The sequence below is a fragment of the Nannospalax galili genome, unplaced genomic scaffold (assembly GCF_000622305.1).
Source record: "Nannospalax galili isolate Female #2095 unplaced genomic scaffold, S.galili_v1.0 scaffold2045, whole genome shotgun sequence".
NCBI lineage: Eukaryota > Metazoa > Chordata > Mammalia > Rodentia > Spalacidae > Nannospalax > Nannospalax galili.
Window position 1 is genome coordinate 190,791 of NW_008352658.1, and position 19,223 is coordinate 210,013.

General features: G+C 42.5%; 1 protein-coding gene across 1 annotated transcript; it reads left to right on the top strand.

The window, feature by feature from the left end:
• The first annotated feature begins 3,131 nt into the window (after positions 1 to 3,131).
• Positions 3,132 to 18,518, top strand: Gja1 (gap junction protein alpha 1). Its single transcript, XM_008849814.3, has 2 exons — positions 3,132 to 3,332; positions 15,634 to 18,518. Exon 2 carries the CDS (start codon positions 15,650 to 15,652, stop codon positions 16,796 to 16,798), a length of 1,149 nt encoding a protein of 382 aa, XP_008848036.1. The 5' UTR covers positions 3,132 to 3,332; positions 15,634 to 15,649; the 3' UTR covers positions 16,799 to 18,518.
• The last annotated feature ends 705 nt before the right edge of the window (positions 18,519 to 19,223 follow it).

Consider the following 19,223-nt stretch of genomic DNA (forward strand, 5'->3'; position numbering starts at 1 on the left):
ATCCCAGGCCTGGAATTGAGGCAGGAGGATCATGAATGGACAACAAAAGCCCTCTAATAATGGTATCTTATCCCAAGGCACAGCCATGCTAGACCCTCCCAGTCTTAGATAGCTCCTTCATTCTATTACAGATCCTTTTTAATTCCTGAAGAGATACTTCACAGTCAGGTGATAATCTCACTCACTATGAGAAACAAGCTTCAAGCTCTCTCTCTCAATCCCAACATTTCATTTTCCTCCGGGTCTGCATTCACTCTCCTTTTTAATGAGTAACTCTCCTTTCAAAGTTAAAGACTTAGAGGGCCCCCTGGCAAGTGATATTTTCTTCTTTCCCAGACTTTACTGTCTTTTGTCATTCATTTTCTTTGTCTGCACTGGAGAAAATCCACTCAAGCTGTGTGCTTTGTCTTGTAGATACACTGCCCGCATTCCATCTTTCAGTAAACATACCTGAACCTGTGGCCTCAAGTATCAGTTCTTCTCAGTTAACCAGAGATCTTACAATTTTAACTGAACACCACAGTTTAAACGCGAGTAGATATTTTTACCTGGGCATTTCTGTCCTTCCTCCTAAGATATTACAAAGTGAAATTATTGTATCTTCAAGAAAATGAGGCTCTTTCTAGCTCCCTTTTAGTAATATTTTCCCAATTAAAACTTCAAAATCAGTCTCCATCTCCTCTCCTTCTTGTTCTCCCACACCTGTATCTACCACCAGGTTCTGATGATTCTACCTTCCTTTCTCTCTGTTAGCACAGTAGTTTACATTTGTAGCTCATTGCTGTTCGATCATAACATTATAATACCCTTCAGATCCTTTAAAAAAAAAAAATTTATAGACCGGTTTCTATTATTCCCTCGGCTTCCTCGAAATTCTTGGTCTCAGCTAATTCTCCTCTCTCACTCCCAAATAACTAGGACTATAGACAGAGACCATAGCATCCCTCTCAACACCAACTGTTTGTTTAGGTTTGTTTGTGAATTTTGTTTGTTAGTGCTGACCTGGAACTCTCTATGTAGACCAGGCTATCCTTGAACTCACAGAGATCCTTCTACCTTTGCCTCCAAAGTGCTGGGATTAGAGGCATTGACCACCATACCTGCCTGTTGTACTTCCTAATAGGGGAAATTACTTCACTTTTTTTTTTAAACCTTTGTTTCCAAATACAAATTTCTGGAATTTTGAGATGAATAGAAAAAATGTAAGGGTGTTAAATGTCTGTCTTAGCAAACTCTTTTAGATGACTCTTATATCAGTGAGTAGCAGAAACATCACGCCTTCAATCCCAGCACTCAGGAGGCAGAGGCAGACAATCTCTGTGACCTCTAGGCCAGCCTGGTCTACGTAGCAAGTTCCAGGTCAGCCAGTGCTACACAATGAGATACTGTCCTTAAAAAATGTTTTAATTATATTTTTAATCAATAATTTTTACTTAAGACAAAACAACAGACTAATTTAAAATGAAAGAACAATATAAATACAAGTTCAAACCTGAAGCCTTGGAAATCAGATTACAATTTCTACTTCTATAACATTATGTTCCCCTTCTTTAACTTAAAGAAAAACATACCCTAAAGAATAGGATAATCAAAAGTAAGAAAGCACAGCTGTGTCTTAACAATGACATTTCATATGATATCTTATTAGTCATTTCAGTGAGAGTGAAGTTAGGGAAAGTCTTTACTAGGAAACTCTTGCCATCCTGCCTGGTTCTAATGTCTGCATTAGTGAGAAAAGTTTAGCAACATCAATGGATGCCTAGGCTTTCTTTGCTGAGTGCAAAGGCCAAGAAGTTTCCCTGCCCAACTCCAGGAGCATCACCGAAGCCTGTTTATGGGAGTTGTCCCACCACAGTCCTCTTTTAGGGCATCTGGGAGTCCTCAAAGGAGCTGCCCACCCTAGGAATGAGGCCTCATGACTCAGGCCTTCATAAACCCTGTCAGATCTGTGGAAAGAACCATGAATCGTGTGGAGAAGCACAAAGTCAGAAAATGCCCATCTGAGGTCACCAGGCAGAAAGCACTCCTCCTGATGGGCTTCGGACGGACATGACTGAGGGAGGGATGAAGTTTTCAGATCTACTTTATGCAACTCTAATGCATTGAGCAACTCGAGTTGCATTTGTTTGGGAAAAATAAATTCTGACATCTCACTGCAGATTTAAATGTTAGGGTGCCGGCATGTACAGGCCTGAAACAGGAATTTTCAGATCCTGGGAGATCTGGTAGAGGGCATATCAAAATTTCAGTCAAAATCATATGTGTGTGTATGTGTATGTGTGTATGTGTGTGTGTATGTGTGTGTATGTGTGTGTGTGTGATCTATGAACTCAGTTATTCATAATATAAAATATTTATCTCCATGCTGCCTCAGGCAGTTCGGAAATTGGAGGCTGGGTAGGGGAGACATATATGTCTGTTGTGAAGCTTCTTCCCATCTCCACCATTTATTTCCTTTGTTAATTGTCAGTGTTTAGGAGGAAGGGAATTAGGTCATAAGATCACTCCCACCCACCTCACACTTCACACCTCAGTTATTCATAATATAAAATATTTATCTCCATGCTGCCTCAGGCAGTTCGGAAATTGGAGGCTGGGTAGGGGAGACATATATGTCTGTTGTGAAGCTTCTTCCCATCTCCACCATTTATTTCCTTTGTTAATTGTCAGTGTTTAGGAGGAAGGGAATTAGGTCATAAGATCACTCCCACCCACCTCACACTTCACACACCTTGGTCAACATAAAACAAGCCTGCACTGGCTACCCTCGTCTTCCCCATTTTGATTTATTGCATTTTTTTCTTTTTTACTTTGGAAAATGTAACCTCAAATATACAACTTCTCATTGTCTCTGGTCTCTTGGTGAAACAAGTACTAAAACCGGGCGTTTTGAATCTGTGAGGACTCACTCCCAGTGGTGGTGTCTATGTATCCCGTGTTTTGTTTTGTTTTTTCTCGTCAGCACTTTTACACAACTTTATCTTGATCTGGCCTCTCCTCGGGCTCTTCTGCCCCACACCAGTCAGCCTCCACTGCACCTCCTCCCCGCCTTTCCTTCTTCCCGCCCCTTTTTCCTAAGCCCCTCCTTCCAGTTGAGTCAGTGGCTTGAAACTTTTAAAAGCTCTGTGCTCCAAGTTAGAAAAACGCTTTTACGAGGTATCAGCACTTTTCTTTCATTAGGGGGAAGGCGTGAGGAAAGTACCAAACAGCAGCAGACTTTTAAACTTTAAATAGACAGGTCTGAGTGCCTGAACTTGCCTTTTCATTTGACTTCATCCTCCAAGGAGTTCCACCACTTTGGCGCGCCTACTTCACTTCCATTAAGCGAGCGAGTAAGTTTTGAAAAAAACTCATTTTACCTATTAGCTTCTTTCCTACAAGTAAAACTTATCTATTGTAGTTTCTAAATGTGTTGTCACTTTGATTTATGATACTGTAAGAAGAATGGTGAACTTAAAAAGTGCTTCTGTAATTTCCATGTTAAAATCTTACAGAATTTCTATTTTGGCTGTTTAAAAAGTTATTGACCATGCAACAGGTAAAAGGTTCAAGCTTTTCCAAAGGGAGTAAAGAGCTAATTTACTGGATGGGGGGGGGGGGGCTTTGTTTTAGAGTCTAATTTTACTTAACATTTTTGTAGTCACCAATGGTATAGGTGTCCTGGGGGGGGTTGTGGGGGGGTTGGGAGCTGAGGTTCGGAGTTTAACTGACGCAACAAAAACAAAAGTGTTAGTATGCTTAACTTGCTGCCTATAGTGTTGCACACAGCATGCTTTTTCATATGGAAATCTGATTGATGTTCTGTAGCCTTGAGAAATAAACTTCTTTTGAAACAAAGTGCTTTGTTAAAACACCGTAGCTATTTGACTTCCACGTGGTTCCTTCTTAGAATTTTCACCATTAAACCAGAAGATAAGTAGATCAGAGAAAGTTTTGAGGCCAACAGTTACTTTGTGCAGTCCGGGCGCTGTGCTAAGCTCTCAGCCCCTCAGCACACACTGCAGCTTTTTACTCGACCACGTTGGCATCTCCGGAGATGAGAAATTTTGAATGGAGGTGGTGGTGACTTACGGGGCATTTTGAGGTAGAGACGTTTAGAAAGAGTGTGTGCCAGGATGCTTTTCTAAAATCAACTGCTAAAACGCGAGCTTCTGGAAAGAAGAGGGAAAAAGGTTTCTTAAGTCCTTCTTTACCGGGAGCTACCCCTCCCCCCGCCTGCGGGGACCTGTAACAGACTTCGGAGCTCTTGGGACAGTTTTTGAGTAGGAGCTACGGGGATGCTAAGCAGTAGAGATGACTTTAATTGATGTGCTGTTTTAAAGGGGTCCATCTTACAAGATGTTTTTATTGGTAACGGGTTTCTGTTGAGAGGAAAAACAGCCATATGTTTTTGGCCCGTGTTCATTCTATTCGTTCCAAATCTAGACCGAAGTAATTACGGTTTTTGGAGCGAGTATCTCCTGAGGTTTTTTCCCCAGATGAGGCTGAAGATCACCTGAAATGGGAGCTTTGCGGAGGCTAGGCGCGAGGCGCCTCCTGCCATCTTAAAGCATCCTGAACTCCCTCGCTCCCGCTGCCCGCAGCCTCCGGGCTTTTCAGATGGATGTTCCCTCCAAGCCTTTCAAGTCCGCCCTCCGCGCCTCCGAGCTCTGCAGCTGCCAGGGGGAGGGGAAGGAAGGGCGGGCTCCCAGCCAAACGGTCAAAGAGCAAGTCATTGACTTAATTAAAGTTGTCAATCTGATTTCTCACCCTTCTTCGCGCAGCCCCTTTTCACTCCCCCGCGCCCCGCCAAACTTGGGAGCACGGTTGTGGGAAGGAAATCTGAATACCTTAGGAGTTCCGGTGCCGGTAAATTGCTCTTGTAACACTTGTGGAAGTTCTTGAAACTCTCCAAGAACGAGGCGGGGCGGAGAAAGGAGGGGCAAGGAAGACCCTTCGAGAAACCCTGCGTGAGCTACTGACGTGAGCTGAAGCCAATCCGTTCAGGATTGGGAAATTCAAACCTGAGTTCCGAGCAGCGGCTCGCCTTCCCGGCCCTCTCTGGTCCACCCAACGGACAGCATCTCGACTACAGCGTCCCACGGGCGCTCCCCGACCCCCGCACATCCTCCTGGCACCCCCAGGGTGTCTTCCTTTCCCTTCCAGGTGCTCCGTGCGGGTGGGATGGACGGCTGCTGAGAGCTAAAAACCTACCGGGCTGGGTTTGAAGGGGGTTTAATTTCCATTGTTCCTGAACCATGGTAGTAAGGACACGAAAGTTGGTTAATCTTACCCCACTCCCAAAAAATAGTACTGGATAACCTTGAACTCAGTCAGTAGTGTCCGATGAGGAACTATGCTTCATACCAAGCTACGCCTCTGCCTATTGTGAAAAAAAGATATTTTTTTAGGAGGACTGCTGAAAATAAAAGGCTATAGAATAAAATATGCCAGTGACGATATAAAATACCCTTGGGGGCAGAGTAATTAATCCTACTGGGTAGGCCAAATTGAGTGAAAATGAGCCCAGTCTGAGAAAGTACATTCTGTCCTGATGAGGTGTTGAAGTCTGAATTGCTGGAATGTGTGTCCCCTGAGTGTGAAATATTTGCACGTCCAGAGTCAGGGTACAGGAGCCACCTGACCCTTGCCTGGAACTCCCAGTAGTTCTGCTTTGCCTTTTCTTCATGGTCTAAACACTTTCCGCGATCTCTAATACCTTTTAAAGTTCTTTGTCATCATGGCTGCACATCCTCTCAGTTCCTTTGCAGTTGTGATTCTTAAATTGCTGATCTTCCATGGGAAGTTTGCTTCTAAAGATAGAGCAGCAAACTTGGAAAGGCTGCGTTTTCAGATATGGGAGATTGCTTTGTTACTTAGATGTTTCCAATTCCTGCATAGAAAAAGACTGAGAGCTGGTGATAGTTGTATCTTAAATTTATGGCAATATGCAGAGGTGTAGCTTGGTGTGAACCATAGAAGCTTTATGTACCCCGAGGGAAGGGATTGATTCGAGAGTCACCCGTGATTAATACTTACTACTCCACCTTTCCTGTTGTTTTGACTTCCCTTCAAGAATCTGTTTTCCTGGATGTGTTCAGGGTTATTCTGCTCAGCTCAGGAGAGAAAAAGTAAAAACTTTGTGTGATCATTAATGTCAACATTCACTGTAGACACAAGTCTAAAAAACTTCAGCCAGGCTTGGTGGTGCAGCCTTTTACAAAGGCAAGCAGATTTCAGAATCTCAGATGGAGGCCAGCCTGGTCTGCAAAGCAAGTTCTAGGACCACTGGGGCAACAAGGAGACCCTTCTGGAAAAAAAAAAAAAAAAAAAAAAATCAGCTCTTTAGGGGTGGGGTAATTTTTTTTTTTTAATTCTTGAGATAACTGGTTAAATTCTCCACTTCAACTGTCTTAATTCTAATGCCACTACCAAGAAGTGTGTGCACAAAATGTCTTTTGTTTGTTTTTGGTTTTTAAATACAGGGTCTCCCTGTAGTCCCAGCTGGCCTGGACTCACTATGTAGACCAGGCTAGCCTTGAACTCAGAGATCCACCTACCTCTGCCTCCCAAGTGCAGCAAAAAGTTTTGCTGAAATTCAAACCACAGTTAGTCCTTTATGAAGTTGCCTAAACTAAATTTCACATCTCAGTTTTCCTAAACTGTCTACGTTTTTAGAAAATACACTGTTTAAATGGTTTTAGTTGGTCTTTGACTAAAGAGAAAGATACTAATATTAGAAGATAAATTAGCGAAATCTACACATCCTTGGGGGGGGCATCTTTTTGAGACAGCTGGCTATAGAGACCAGGCTGGCCTCTCTCATGGAGATCTGCCTCACTCTGCCTCCTGCGTGGTGGGATTAAAAGTGAGCATCAACATGCCTGGCTACATCTACAGATCCTTTAAAGAAACATTGCTAAATATTACCGCAGTCTTACTAAAAGTCTCACACATACACGAGTTATCTCATTCCGTGCTTGTTGAGGCAAATAGACTTCTTAATGTGTATATGACCATCCTAAAGGTGTATTTATATGTTCACAAAATAACAGGATTGTGTAGTAAAAACTATCAATTTGGAGGCTTGTGTGAGGTTGAAAGCATAGGAAACATCCAAAAATGATAGGTGTTTCTGCACGTTTTTCAGATTATAGTTGAATATGGATTTTAATCTGCAGCTTCTGACTGTTTTGTTTTTTTCCTTCTGGCACTCCTAAACTAACTGAGAAACCAGTTTGTAGGGGGAGATTGAATGGCAGGTGGTGTGTGAGGGAAGATAGATGTGTGTCTCTTGGGTCACCATCTTCCTCATTCTCTGGATGCTGGTGTTAGTTGACCTTGTGATGAGAGTGTAAAAGAGCAGAAGAAAGAGCGTTTTCTGTATCTTCTGCCAAAGCCTATGAGAATAGGAATGTTGAGGATTCCTTTACAATGGAATTGGGGATCCTCAACCGGAAACAAGTGTCAGAATGTGAAACGGATATTTACATAGAATACATTTGCTTGACAAGATCTGTCAAGGCTTGCTCTCTTGCTGTATGTTAAGGTTGAGTCTTATCTGATGAACTAGAGGTGTTTTCAGTGGTACTGAATTCAAATCACCTCATGCCTGGAGACTCAAACTTTGTAGTGATATTGTGTTAACTGGAGTTAATATCAGTTCTGTTCTTCCCTTTAGAGTTCTACTTTTCTCCCATCTTCATGATTCTTGACCCTGTCTCAAAAGAAAAAAATTGTTTTTTGAGTCAGAGTCTTGCTTTTGTAAACCGCACTCTGGCCTCAAACTTGTGGCAATCCTCTTGTCTCAGCCCCCCAAGTGCTGAGATTACTGGTGTGAACCATCATGCCTGAAGATAGATAGTACTATTTAGTTAGTACTATTTATTTATATGTTTTTGAAACAGTCTCACTGTGTAGCACAGGCTAGCCTCAAACTCACAGAGATCTCCTACTTCTGCCTTCGAGTGCTAGGATGAAAGATGTAAGCCACCATGCCCTGGCAGATAGTCCTCTGTGATTTATTCCACAGAGATTTCTGTAGCATCTCTCACTCTGAGGTGTAGCAGTGGGCAGGGAGACAAGCAAGCAAATGCTGTGTTGAGCAGAGCTCAAACTGTTTAAAATAATGGGGTGGGGGCAGGAAATGACAGGACCTGGGAAAGGATGCTACTGTTTCACACTTCCTGTTCAGGAAAAGTTGGCTAATGAGGTGAGACCAGAAACTAGAGGAAAAGCCACTAAGTGTGGAGCAACCGGCCCGAGCTGAGGTGACTATGCAGAACAGCAGAGTGACAGGAAAACTGAAAAGAGGTGAAATCAGGCTAATAGCAGGGATGGCAGGAGGAGGATGAAGCGCTCCTAGTCTGATTACACTCTGAAGACAGCCTATCTGTGGATTAAATCCGGGTATATTGACTATATGTCAGGTTAAAATTTCCAAAAGCCAAACCTATCTGGCTGTGGTTGGAAATGGATGTAGAAAGTCACAACTGAGCATTTAGTATCATGACAAGGGGCCTTACAAGATTTTTTAAAATGGTAGGAAGATTTATATTTTAGTTTCAGGAGCCTAAATATTGGGATTTAGAACATTAAAAATATACACAAATAGCTGGGTCTAGTGGCCCACGTGTGTAATCCTGTAATCCTAGCGCTTGGGAGGCTGAGGGAGAAGGATGGGGGAGTTCCAGGCCAGCCTGGACTATATGTCCACACACTGGCTTTATAAAAGGGAGTGGGTGGGGGAATCTGCACACTGAGCAGTGATTAAATCTCCCATTAAATGGTTTCAAGAACTTCCACAGACATTGTTTTGAGCATTTAGATGGTATAATTTTATTTAAAGTATTAATGACCTTCATTTCTAAGTTTACGTTCAGTCATTATATGATGATTGCTCTCAGGAGAGATCAGAGCCAGCTGGGGCTACAGGAATAGACCCTTCCGGGGGGGGGGGGGGAACAGAGCAAGATGATGGTGGGCACACACCTGTAATCCTAGCACTGGGGAGGTGAAGGCAGGAGGAGTAAGAGTTCAACGTCAACCTCAGCTACAAAGCACATTCAAGGCTAGGTAGATTAGGCTGCGTGAGAACCAGCCTCAGGAAAAAAAAAAAAAGATAATAGATATCAAACCTCACTTTAGTTACCAGTAATTATCAGTAATTTTATTTGCTTTTATTTCTTACTCATCGTTGTAGCTGTCTATGGGAAAATTTTATTAAACGTCAACTGTTTCGATATGTAATGAATTTTAGAATATTAATAACAGGCATATTTGGCTGTAGCTTTTACAGGATGGTTCTTAAAGCTCCAGGGAAAGGGACACTCAGGTAATTTAAAATTTAGGCTTTGCCCTATGTTATGGAGCACACCTTTAATCTCAGCATCCTGGAAGCAGAGGCAGGCAGATCTTGAATTCCAGGTCACCCAGGGCTGCTTAGTAAGACCTTAAGCTTTATTTTTAAGACAACTCCTATGGATTAAAGAGTTTCATTCCTGTGATCTCAGGGAATGAATGTCAAGGATCAGAGGAGCCAAGGGTGACCTCAGTTCCTAGGTGCTGCAGAGCAGCTACCCCTGTGCTCCTCACCTCAGATTGAACATTGAGACACTCAGACCCTCTCTCCTCCTGATGTTCCCCTACTCAGGAAAACACCCAAACTTCTGAGGAACCCGTTTGCCTGCTTGCCTATAAAACTTTAGAACGCCCAGGACATTTGTTTTAAATAGTAATAAAAAAATGAAAACCAACTTCAGACCTTACTTACCCCCACCCTCCAGAAGTTTAGTTTGATTCCATTCATGAGGGCAGGCATATATGTCAGTAAATGCTGCTGTGTAGCTGGTGTGGTTTGGGAACCACTATAAAGGGGATCAGGGTGTCCTCGGGCAGGATGCATTGGGTGTCTGTAACTTTTGAGCATCTGGTATAGGAGACTGTGGAAAGTAGGGGAAGTGATCTGAGATGGGAGACAGAAGGTACTAGAAGGAAAACCCAGCTGCTGTCAACAATCTGTTACTAGGAACTGGGGTTGTAAATCAGGAGAGTGATTACAAGTAGTGTAATCCCAGCACTCCTGGAGATACAGGAAGGAGAATCAGAAATTCAAGCCACCTTATATAATTTGAGAATTACCTGGGTTACATAAGATCCTGACTCAAGGAAAGAAAAAGAACTTGTAATTAATAAGAACTTTGCATGACAAACCCTTAATTTAGACCATGGCTGCTAACAACTGTCTGTAGCTCCAGTTTCAGAGAATCCAACGCCCTCTTACCTTTGTAAGCATTTTATGACATGAGTGAACTTAATATACATGCAGGCAATACACTCATAGAAAAATACATTAAAATTTTTTTTTTTTTTTCTTTTTGAGTCAGGGTCTCCTTGTAGCCCCAGCTGTCCTGGAGCTTGGAACTCACTATGTAGACCAGGCTGGCCTTGAACTCAACAAAGATCCGTCTGCCTCTGCCTCCCAAGTGCTGGGATTAAAGGCATGCACCACCACGCCCAGCTAAAAATAATTCTTTTTAAAGAAATAAAGGTATGAACACACACAAAGCCTGTTTCCTCTTGTAGCAAGTAAAGCATGCACCTGTCTCCTAGTAATAAGAATGCCATCTGCAGTCTGCAAATCAGTGCCAGGGATTCTGTAAACATAATCGTGCCCTTATAAAAGGGCATTCATTTTTCTTTTTTTAAAAAAATATTTTGGCCGGGCATGGTGGCGCACACCTTTAATCCCAGCACTCAGGAGGCAGAGGCAGGCGGATCTCTGTGAGTTCAAAGCCAGCCTGGTCTACATAGTGAGTTCCAGGACAGCTGGGGCTACAGGAAGGCCCTGTCTCAAAAAGACAGCCCCCCTCAAAAAAAAGTTTGGCGACAAGGTGAGCAACTAAAAGCAGAAAGTTAACTATATCTGGTACCTCCTGCTTAGAGTCACAAGATGAGACATCATATTAAATGCTATTTGATGATGTCTGTGATAATGGTAATGACGGGTGTCTGCATGTTACAGGAGCTAAGGTGTCCAATTGGGTAATTCATATCTTATTCAGATGAAAGACTATAACTCATTAATGCAAATGAGTGCTGCGTGGGTGTTTAAAGAAAAGACAGACTTTGCAATTAAATTGCTGGTGCAGTAAAAAAAAAAAAAAAACTGCTACCCAGAGAACTGACTAGTGACCCAGTTCACATGCTCTGGTACTAGGAATATTGTGGAATCTAAGAATAACATGAAAATCAAGTTTCTTATTCCGGAATATAAAGAATTTGATTAATGAGCCGGGCGTGGTGGCACATGCCTTTAGTCCCACCACTTGGGAGGCAGAGGCAGGTGGATCTCTGTGAGTTCGAGGCCAGCCTGGTCTACATAGTGAGTTCAAGGCCAGTTGGGGTTACAGGGAAACCCTGTCTCAAAAAAGATCTCCCACCCAAGAAAAGAACTTAATAATGAAATGCCACACCATCAACATCTCACATCCTTATTACTTGGAAGAGCAGGGAAGTGCTGACTGTATTACTGACCTGCCTCTTTGTCTTGATCTATTGCTATGTGAACGTGTTGATGGATGCAGACAGATGATCATTTTATACCTGATAGCTTTTGTTATTTTCCCCCCAACAATTGGATATCTGAGCAAAAGCAGATGACCCTGGCAGAATATTATAATTCCTTACAAACAGAGTTAGGGCCAATTTACACATCATCACATAGAAACTGTCTATTGATACAACTCCAAAGATTCTGTTATGTTTGTTTGACCCTAGTGGACTGTACTTCGTTCCTGGCTAGTATTTTCTACTAAATTATAGGGTGTTTTTTTTTTTTTTTTTTTTTTTTTATGCTCTCTCTCACCATCAAACTATCTACTGACACTAAAATTGCTTCCTTTACTTCAAGCCTCCCTTAGCTATTTAACTCTGTGGATTCTGCCAGCATTTGCTCTTGTTTGACTATCTTCACACCACAGTTTCACTTTCTGAATTGTCATTTCAATATCTGAAATGAACTTTCTAAAAATAGGAGGAAGCCTTTTGTTTATGACTATTGAGAAAACTTTTTTTTTCCCGAAAGTCATTTTTTTCTGTGGGCCTGCTCACCCACCTCCTGCTCTTAGTCCAGTGTTCTTTGGCACCTGTCTCTGGCCATCATGAAATGTACCTCTGGAGATGGGAGAGGTTCTTAAACCCACCCCTCCCTCAGGAACTCTATAGACAGTTAATGGTTGCTATCTGGGAGATGGGGAGTCTCATTCCTCAGTGATAAGTTGTTCTTGCTCAAGTAGGTAATCTCCACCAATGATCATGCAAGCAAACCTAATTAGATGCACGTGCGCACACACACACACACACACACACACACACAGAGAGAGAGAGAGAGAGAGAGAGAGAGAGAGAATTAAAAGAGGACTTGCTGGGAAGAAGTGGTTCAAGGGGGAGGGGAGTATGATCGAAGGGTATTATGTATATGTGTGAAATTGGGGTTTTGTTTGTTTGTTTTATCTTTTTGAAGCAGGGTCTCCCTATATCCCCAACTGGCCTGAAACTCTATGTAGACCAGGCTGGTCTCGAACTCAGAGATCCGCCTACCTCTGCCTCCCAAGTCCTGGGATAACAGGCATGTGACACCATGCCCAGCTTATATTATTATTTTTTTTAATGAACCCCTTGACTGCTCGTTGGTGCATAGTGTAACTTGATGGATCAGCCATCCAGAAAATCTTAGGTTGGATTTCCACTTCATTCTTCCAGGGCCACATAGTCACTAGATAGAAATGTAATGGATGGTACAGAAGAAAACTCCCCTGGAGTTCAAGGAATATATAAATGTCTGTAGTTCAGCAGATGAGACCTCCTTTATGTTCAGATAGTGGGCACATTTGTTTATAAGAAACCTCCATAGTCCTACTTTTGTTACACAATTCCAAATTTATTAATTCCTAAAAAGTCTTTATTTTGCTTGTTTTTAATTATTGAGTGACCTCTGACTACTTCATCCTTTCTGAAACCCTCCAATTGATAATACTCTGCTGAAAACAAGCCTATGCCTGCTGTTACTTTGTCCCAGGCTCTAATCCTTTTAGACTGTGTATATCAGCACATGGACGCCCCAGTATCCAACATTTAAAGCCAGTGTGTGCTCACTGGCATGCTTGGGTCTAAGGACCATAAGTCTTCTGAGCATACAGACAGCTGTTTCAATATCTCTAGAACCCCAGTTTTCCTAATGTAAACAGACCAATGGCAATTAGAAGCATAAATTGATTGGGTAACTTCTGTGATCCATGTCAGTTCTAAAGACTGGTCTCTTTTCAAGTCAATAGAGACGTCCTAGGTTTAAAAGTGTATAGGGTCTTTAATCCTGGCACTTGGGAGGCAGAGGCAGGTGGATCTCTGTGAGCTCAAGACCAGCCTGGTCTACATAGCAAGTTCCAGGCCAGCTGGGGCTACAGGGAGACCCTGTCTCAAAGAGACAAAAAAAAAAAAGGTGTGTAAGGTAGTTGTTTTTGAGACAGGGTATCATGTGTAAACTAGGCTGGACTTAAATACCTACATATAGCTGAAGCTGACTGAAATTCTGGTCCTCCTGCCGCCACCTCCCAAGTGCTGAGATTATAGGCATATATCACTATGTCCAGTGGTGTGTATGTGTGTGTGTGTGTGTGTGTGTTTGATACATGTGTTGGGTTTTGATAGTTTTTATTGCACTTATTTTGTGTGTGTGTGCATGTTTGTTGATATGCACATGTGGAGGTCAGAGGCCAACTTCTGTAAGTCTGGTCCTGTCCTTCCACCATGTGAATCTCGGGGTTCAAATTCAGGTTGTCAGGCTACCTAGCAGCACATACCTTCACTGGGTAGAGCCATCTTGCCAGCCCTGCTTTGGTTTTTTGTTTGTTTGTTTGTTTGTTTGTTTGTTTGTTTGTTTTGTCTTTTTTGTGTGAACTAAAGTGAATGGATTGAATTCCAATCAAGTGTCTTTGTCCAGAAGCTAAAGTGATAGTTCACATTCTGTGACTAATCCTAAGTGCAGCTTATTTCAAAGTAGAAAATCCATACAATCATCTCAGTTACTAAACATAACATTTCCTTTGCCTCTGTAGATGATAAACCTTACATAATTTGGTGCAGTGATTGCCGTAGTAATGTCTCACTATGTGGGGCCAGGCTGGCCTCAAATTTATAGTGAGCCTCTTTTTTCTATCCTCTGAGAGCAAAATTCCAGATGTTGAGACATCACACCTGGCTACATACATGGTACTTTAACCTTAGGCAAATATATAGGCTCAAGGGCCCGAAGCCCAGTAAGAGAACCGTAAAAGATAAAACATCAAAAGTTGAAAACCACCAGATGTGGGGCTGGAGAGATGGCTCAGCGGTTAAGAACACTGGTTGTTCTTGCAGAAGACCGTGTTTGAATCCCAGCACCCACAAGGCAGCTAACAACTGTCCGTAACTCCAGTCCCAGGGGATCCGACAGCCTCTTCTGACCTCCGAGGGCACAGCACGACACGGGTGCACTTACGTACATGCAGGCAATACACGCATACGCATAAAATAAAAATAATAATAAATACAATTTTAAAAAACATTTTAAAAAAAAGAAAGAAAACCACCAGATATGGTGGCGCACATCTTTAGTGCCAGCACTCCGGAGGCAGAGGCAAGGAGGCCTCTGTGAGTTTGAGGCCAACTGGAGCAACAGGAAGAAACAAGGAGACCCCTGTCTCAAAAACACCAAAACCAACCAAACAAAACAGATGAAAACCAATGTTCTTTGCTTGAAGATGCTCTGACATGGTCCTTTTTCATTTATCAAGCTACTAAGTGGTACTGAGACGAATTGAATTCAGTTGAAATGTAGTGTGTGTTTCATCTTTAGGGATTCTTACGGTTTTTATTGTTTTTTGTTTTGCTTTGTTTTTTAATTGGGACCAGTCTCGGGCTAGCCTCGAACTCATAGCAGTCCTCCTTTCTCATGCTGGGAAGCATGCTAGGACTGGGAGCAAATGCTTGGGATCCCAGCACTCTGGAGGCAGAGGCAGGAGGACTGAAAGTTCAAAACCAGCTTAGGCTAAGTAGTAGAGACCCTGTCAAAGAAGGGGAGGAAGAGAGAGATTTATAGATAACCTTAATACAGAATATGCACAAATTGCAAGCTTGAGTAAAATTAGAGTAAAACTAGGAATAAAATGGTACATCCTAGTATCTTGGGAACCAAGGTTTGCTGCTAGGTGTGTCCTTGGACAGCCTTACCTTAATTCTTATACACCTATTCTCTGAATAATACATCAGCGCTTTGCTTAGACATGTATCCGGACCCAGGCCTCCTAGGCAGGAACTGTCCTTATTTACAAGACAGGTGAAGTAAGCAGAGGCACTTAGCAGAGACCACCCTGCTGGTACCATGGCAAGGTGGCAGTGCAGCAATGCATCTTCCACTGGCTGAGGCTGCAGTTGACTGGCCCAGGTGCTGTCACTTCTCAGAATTAAATTTATCTTTGGAAAAATGGTTGGAAAATGCAATAGAATTTTCCCCTGAGGTTTGTTTGGGTTTGAAAAATGCCAGAAAGCTATGAGACAATCTGCCATATATGAAACTACCAATTTGCAGTCTGTAATCACTTTTTTTTCCCCCCTCAGGAGTTGCCCAGGTGACATGGGTGACTGGAGCGCCTTAGGGAAACTCCTGGACAAGGTCCAGGCCTACTCCACTGCAGGAGGGAAGGTGTGGCTGTCAGTCCTCTTCATTTTCAGAATCCTGCTGCTGGGGACAGCGGTGGAGTCAGCTTGGGGTGATGAGCAGTCGGCCTTTCGCTGTAACACTCAGCAGCCTGGTTGCGAGAACGTCTGCTATGACAAGTCCTTCCCCATCTCTCATGTGCGCTTCTGGGTCCTTCAGATCATATTCGTGTCTGTGCCCACACTCCTGTACCTGGCTCATGTGTTCTACGTGATGAGAAAGGAAGAGAAACTGAATAAGAAAGAGGAGGAGCTCAAAGTGGCCCAGACGGATGGTGTGAACGTGGAGATGCACTTGAAGCAGATTGAAATCAAGAAGTTCAAGTATGGGATTGAAGAACACGGGAAGGTGAAGATGAGAGGGGGCCTGCTGAGAACCTACATCATCAGTATCCTCTTCAAGTCGGTCTTCGAGGTGGCCTTCCTGCTGATCCAGTGGTACATCTATGGCTTCAGCCTGAGTGCCGTCTACACCTGCAAACGAGACCCCTGCCCCCATCAGGTGGACTGCTTCCTCTCCCGTCCCACAGAGAAAACCATCTTCATTATCTTCATGCTGGTGGTGTCCTTGGTGTCTCTTGCCTTGAATATCATCGAACTCTTCTATGTCTTCTTCAAGGGCGTTAAGGATCGTGTGAAGGGCAGGAGTGACCCTTACCATGCCACGACTGGCCCTCTGAGCCCCTCTAAAGACTGTGGATCTCCAAAATACGCCTATTTCAATGGCTGCTCCTCTCCAACCGCTCCTCTCTCACCTATGTCCCCTCCTGGGTACAAGCTGGTTACTGGCGACAGAAACAATTCTTCCTGCCGTAATTACAACAAGCAAGCGAGTGAGCAGAACTGGGCTAATTACAGCGCCGAGCAAAATCGAATGGGTCAGGCAGGAAGCACCATCTCCAACTCCCACGCCCAGCCTTTTGATTTCCCCGATGATAACCAGAATGCCAAAAAAATTGCTGCTGGACATGAGCTCCAGCCATTAGCCATTGTGGACCAACGACCTTCAAGCAGAGCCAGCAGCCGTGCCAGCAGCAGACCTCGGCCTGACGACCTGGAGATCTAGCCAGGCTTTTGAGCATCAAGATGCCACTCATTGTGGAGGAGGAAGAAAAGGTGCTATAGAAAGCGCACCTGAGGTGTTCATTTTGTTTGGTAGAGGTGGTACTCAACAGCCTTAGTCATGAGGCTTAGTAAACAAAGACATTACAATACCTAGGTTCTTTGGGGGTGTCTGGGATAGGTGGGTGGAGCAGGTGGCGATAAGGGAGGTACATGCTGGTATTTAATGTAGTAGATTCAAGGAGCTTAAATTCTAAATAAGATTCACATTGGGTGAACATAGGTAAGGGCTTTCTCCTTCCCCCCACAGCCAATACCCCTAAGAATGGTTCTGTATATGTGAGAGAATGGGTGATAATTTTTATCTTTGTTTTTTTATCTTTGTTTTACCAAGAAACTGAAATAGCTTTGGCCACAAATAAATACTTCCCCAACTTTGTATTTTCTTTCAGCACAAAAAGACAGAACATTGTCCTGTCCCTGATAAAACATTCCATTGTTAAAATTTGCACTTTGAAGGTAAGCTTTCTAGGCCTTGACCCTCCAGGCGTCAATGGATTTATGCTAATATATATATATATTTTTATTCCGATTATCAATTACAAATTCAGACAAGGCTCACAGAAAAAGATTTCCCATGCATTTGCATCTCAGCTGGTTCTTCACATCCGTTCCACCATCACGTCACCATCACTGGTTCATCATTCCTCAGCTGCTCCTCACGTTCACCGGATGGTTTCTGTCAACATTTTTTAAATAGGATGTCATTTAGTGGTTTCTTGTTGAATTAGCATCAGGGAAGCAAGCCATGGTCAATGTTTAACAATCACTTCTCTGTGTGTATGTGCAGGTGTGTGTGTAGTGTGTTTTATTTTCATTATTGGTACAAGCAGATACAGTATAGACTCACAATTTCAGATTTGAATCTAATGCACACACAGTGTTCAAATTAACCTTCCTCATGGGTTTTTGTGGTGTGGGCCAATATGGTGTTTACATTATATAATTCCTGCTGTGCAAGTCAAACACAACTTTTTTCCTAAAATATTTTTTTCCCATGTATCCTATTATGGATACTGGTTTTGTTAATTGTGATTATTTTTTTCTCTTTTTTAGAATGTAGCAGTAATGCTATTACTGAAATGAATGATTTCCTTTCTCTGAAATATAATCATTGATGCTTGAATGATAGAATTTTAGTACTGTAAACAGGCTTTAGTCATTGTGAGAGAATTAGAAAAAATGCTTAGAGTGGACTAGTCAAGTGCCTAAGTGAATTCTGCAGTAACTGGTATTCTGGTTTTGTCCTACTTAACTATACATTAATTCAAAACTTGTATTCCAAGTTTGACAGTCTTAGCGTGACCAGCAACTTTGTTTGCACTAAGAATTTATTTGGAATGCAAGAGGGGTTGAAAGAGGTTTCCGTAGTACACATGTAACTAATTTATTTGAACCATATGCTAAAGACATCTACCAGTTTCTTCGAGTGCCTGTTTTGTAGTTCATCACAGATGATCGGTGAATGTTGAATTTCATACTTTTCTTGCATGTCAGCTACATAAATGGTTTTGTACAATAGAAAAATACTAATTTGTTTGACATTCCATGTTAAACTACTGTCAAGTTCAGCTTCATTGCATGTAACGTAGACCTAGCCCATCCAATCATGTGCTCTGGAGAGTGTTCTTTATTCAATAAAGTTTTAATTTAGTATAAAGATAGCTGAATGTCCTGTATGATTTTTAAACTTACCTACTGCATCTATTCAAGGTTATCAAAGATATAATCAATGATTATAAGGACTTTGGTAAATAAAATTCTTTAATCCCAGCACTTGGGAGGCAGAAGCAGGAGACATTAATAAGGAATGGTTGAATGACTGGATTTCCTGTCCCAAGAAGCATACAATGTAGATCCTTCCAGAAATGGGAAATTTTATGTTCTGTTCCTTTTGTCTTATATATATTTTTTGAGATGGGCTAGTACTGAACTACCCAGGCAGACCTTGAACCATTTGTTTTTTGAGATAGGGTAGTCCAAGCTGGCCTTGAACTCCTGATCTTTCTGCCTCCATTTCCAAGTGTGCTGGGATTACAGGTTTATCGGTCACGCTCAGCTTTTTTTCCTTCTTAATTGTTCCTTATCCACCCCCCCGTTTTTGTTTGTGTTTTGTTTTTGTTCTGAGAAAGGGCGGTTATACAGCCAAGGCTGGCCTCAAACTTGCTATGTAGTTGAAGCTAGCCAGGCATGAATTCCTGGTCCTAACACTACCTATCAGGTGCTAAGAAATCACAGGCTTGTGCCACCATATCAAGTAAAATGCTGTAGATTTTCAGTAGGTGATTGACAATAATCTGTTTTCCATAGTTCAGAATTTTACACAGCCAGGCATTATGGCATAGGCCTGTAATTCTGTCTACTCAGGA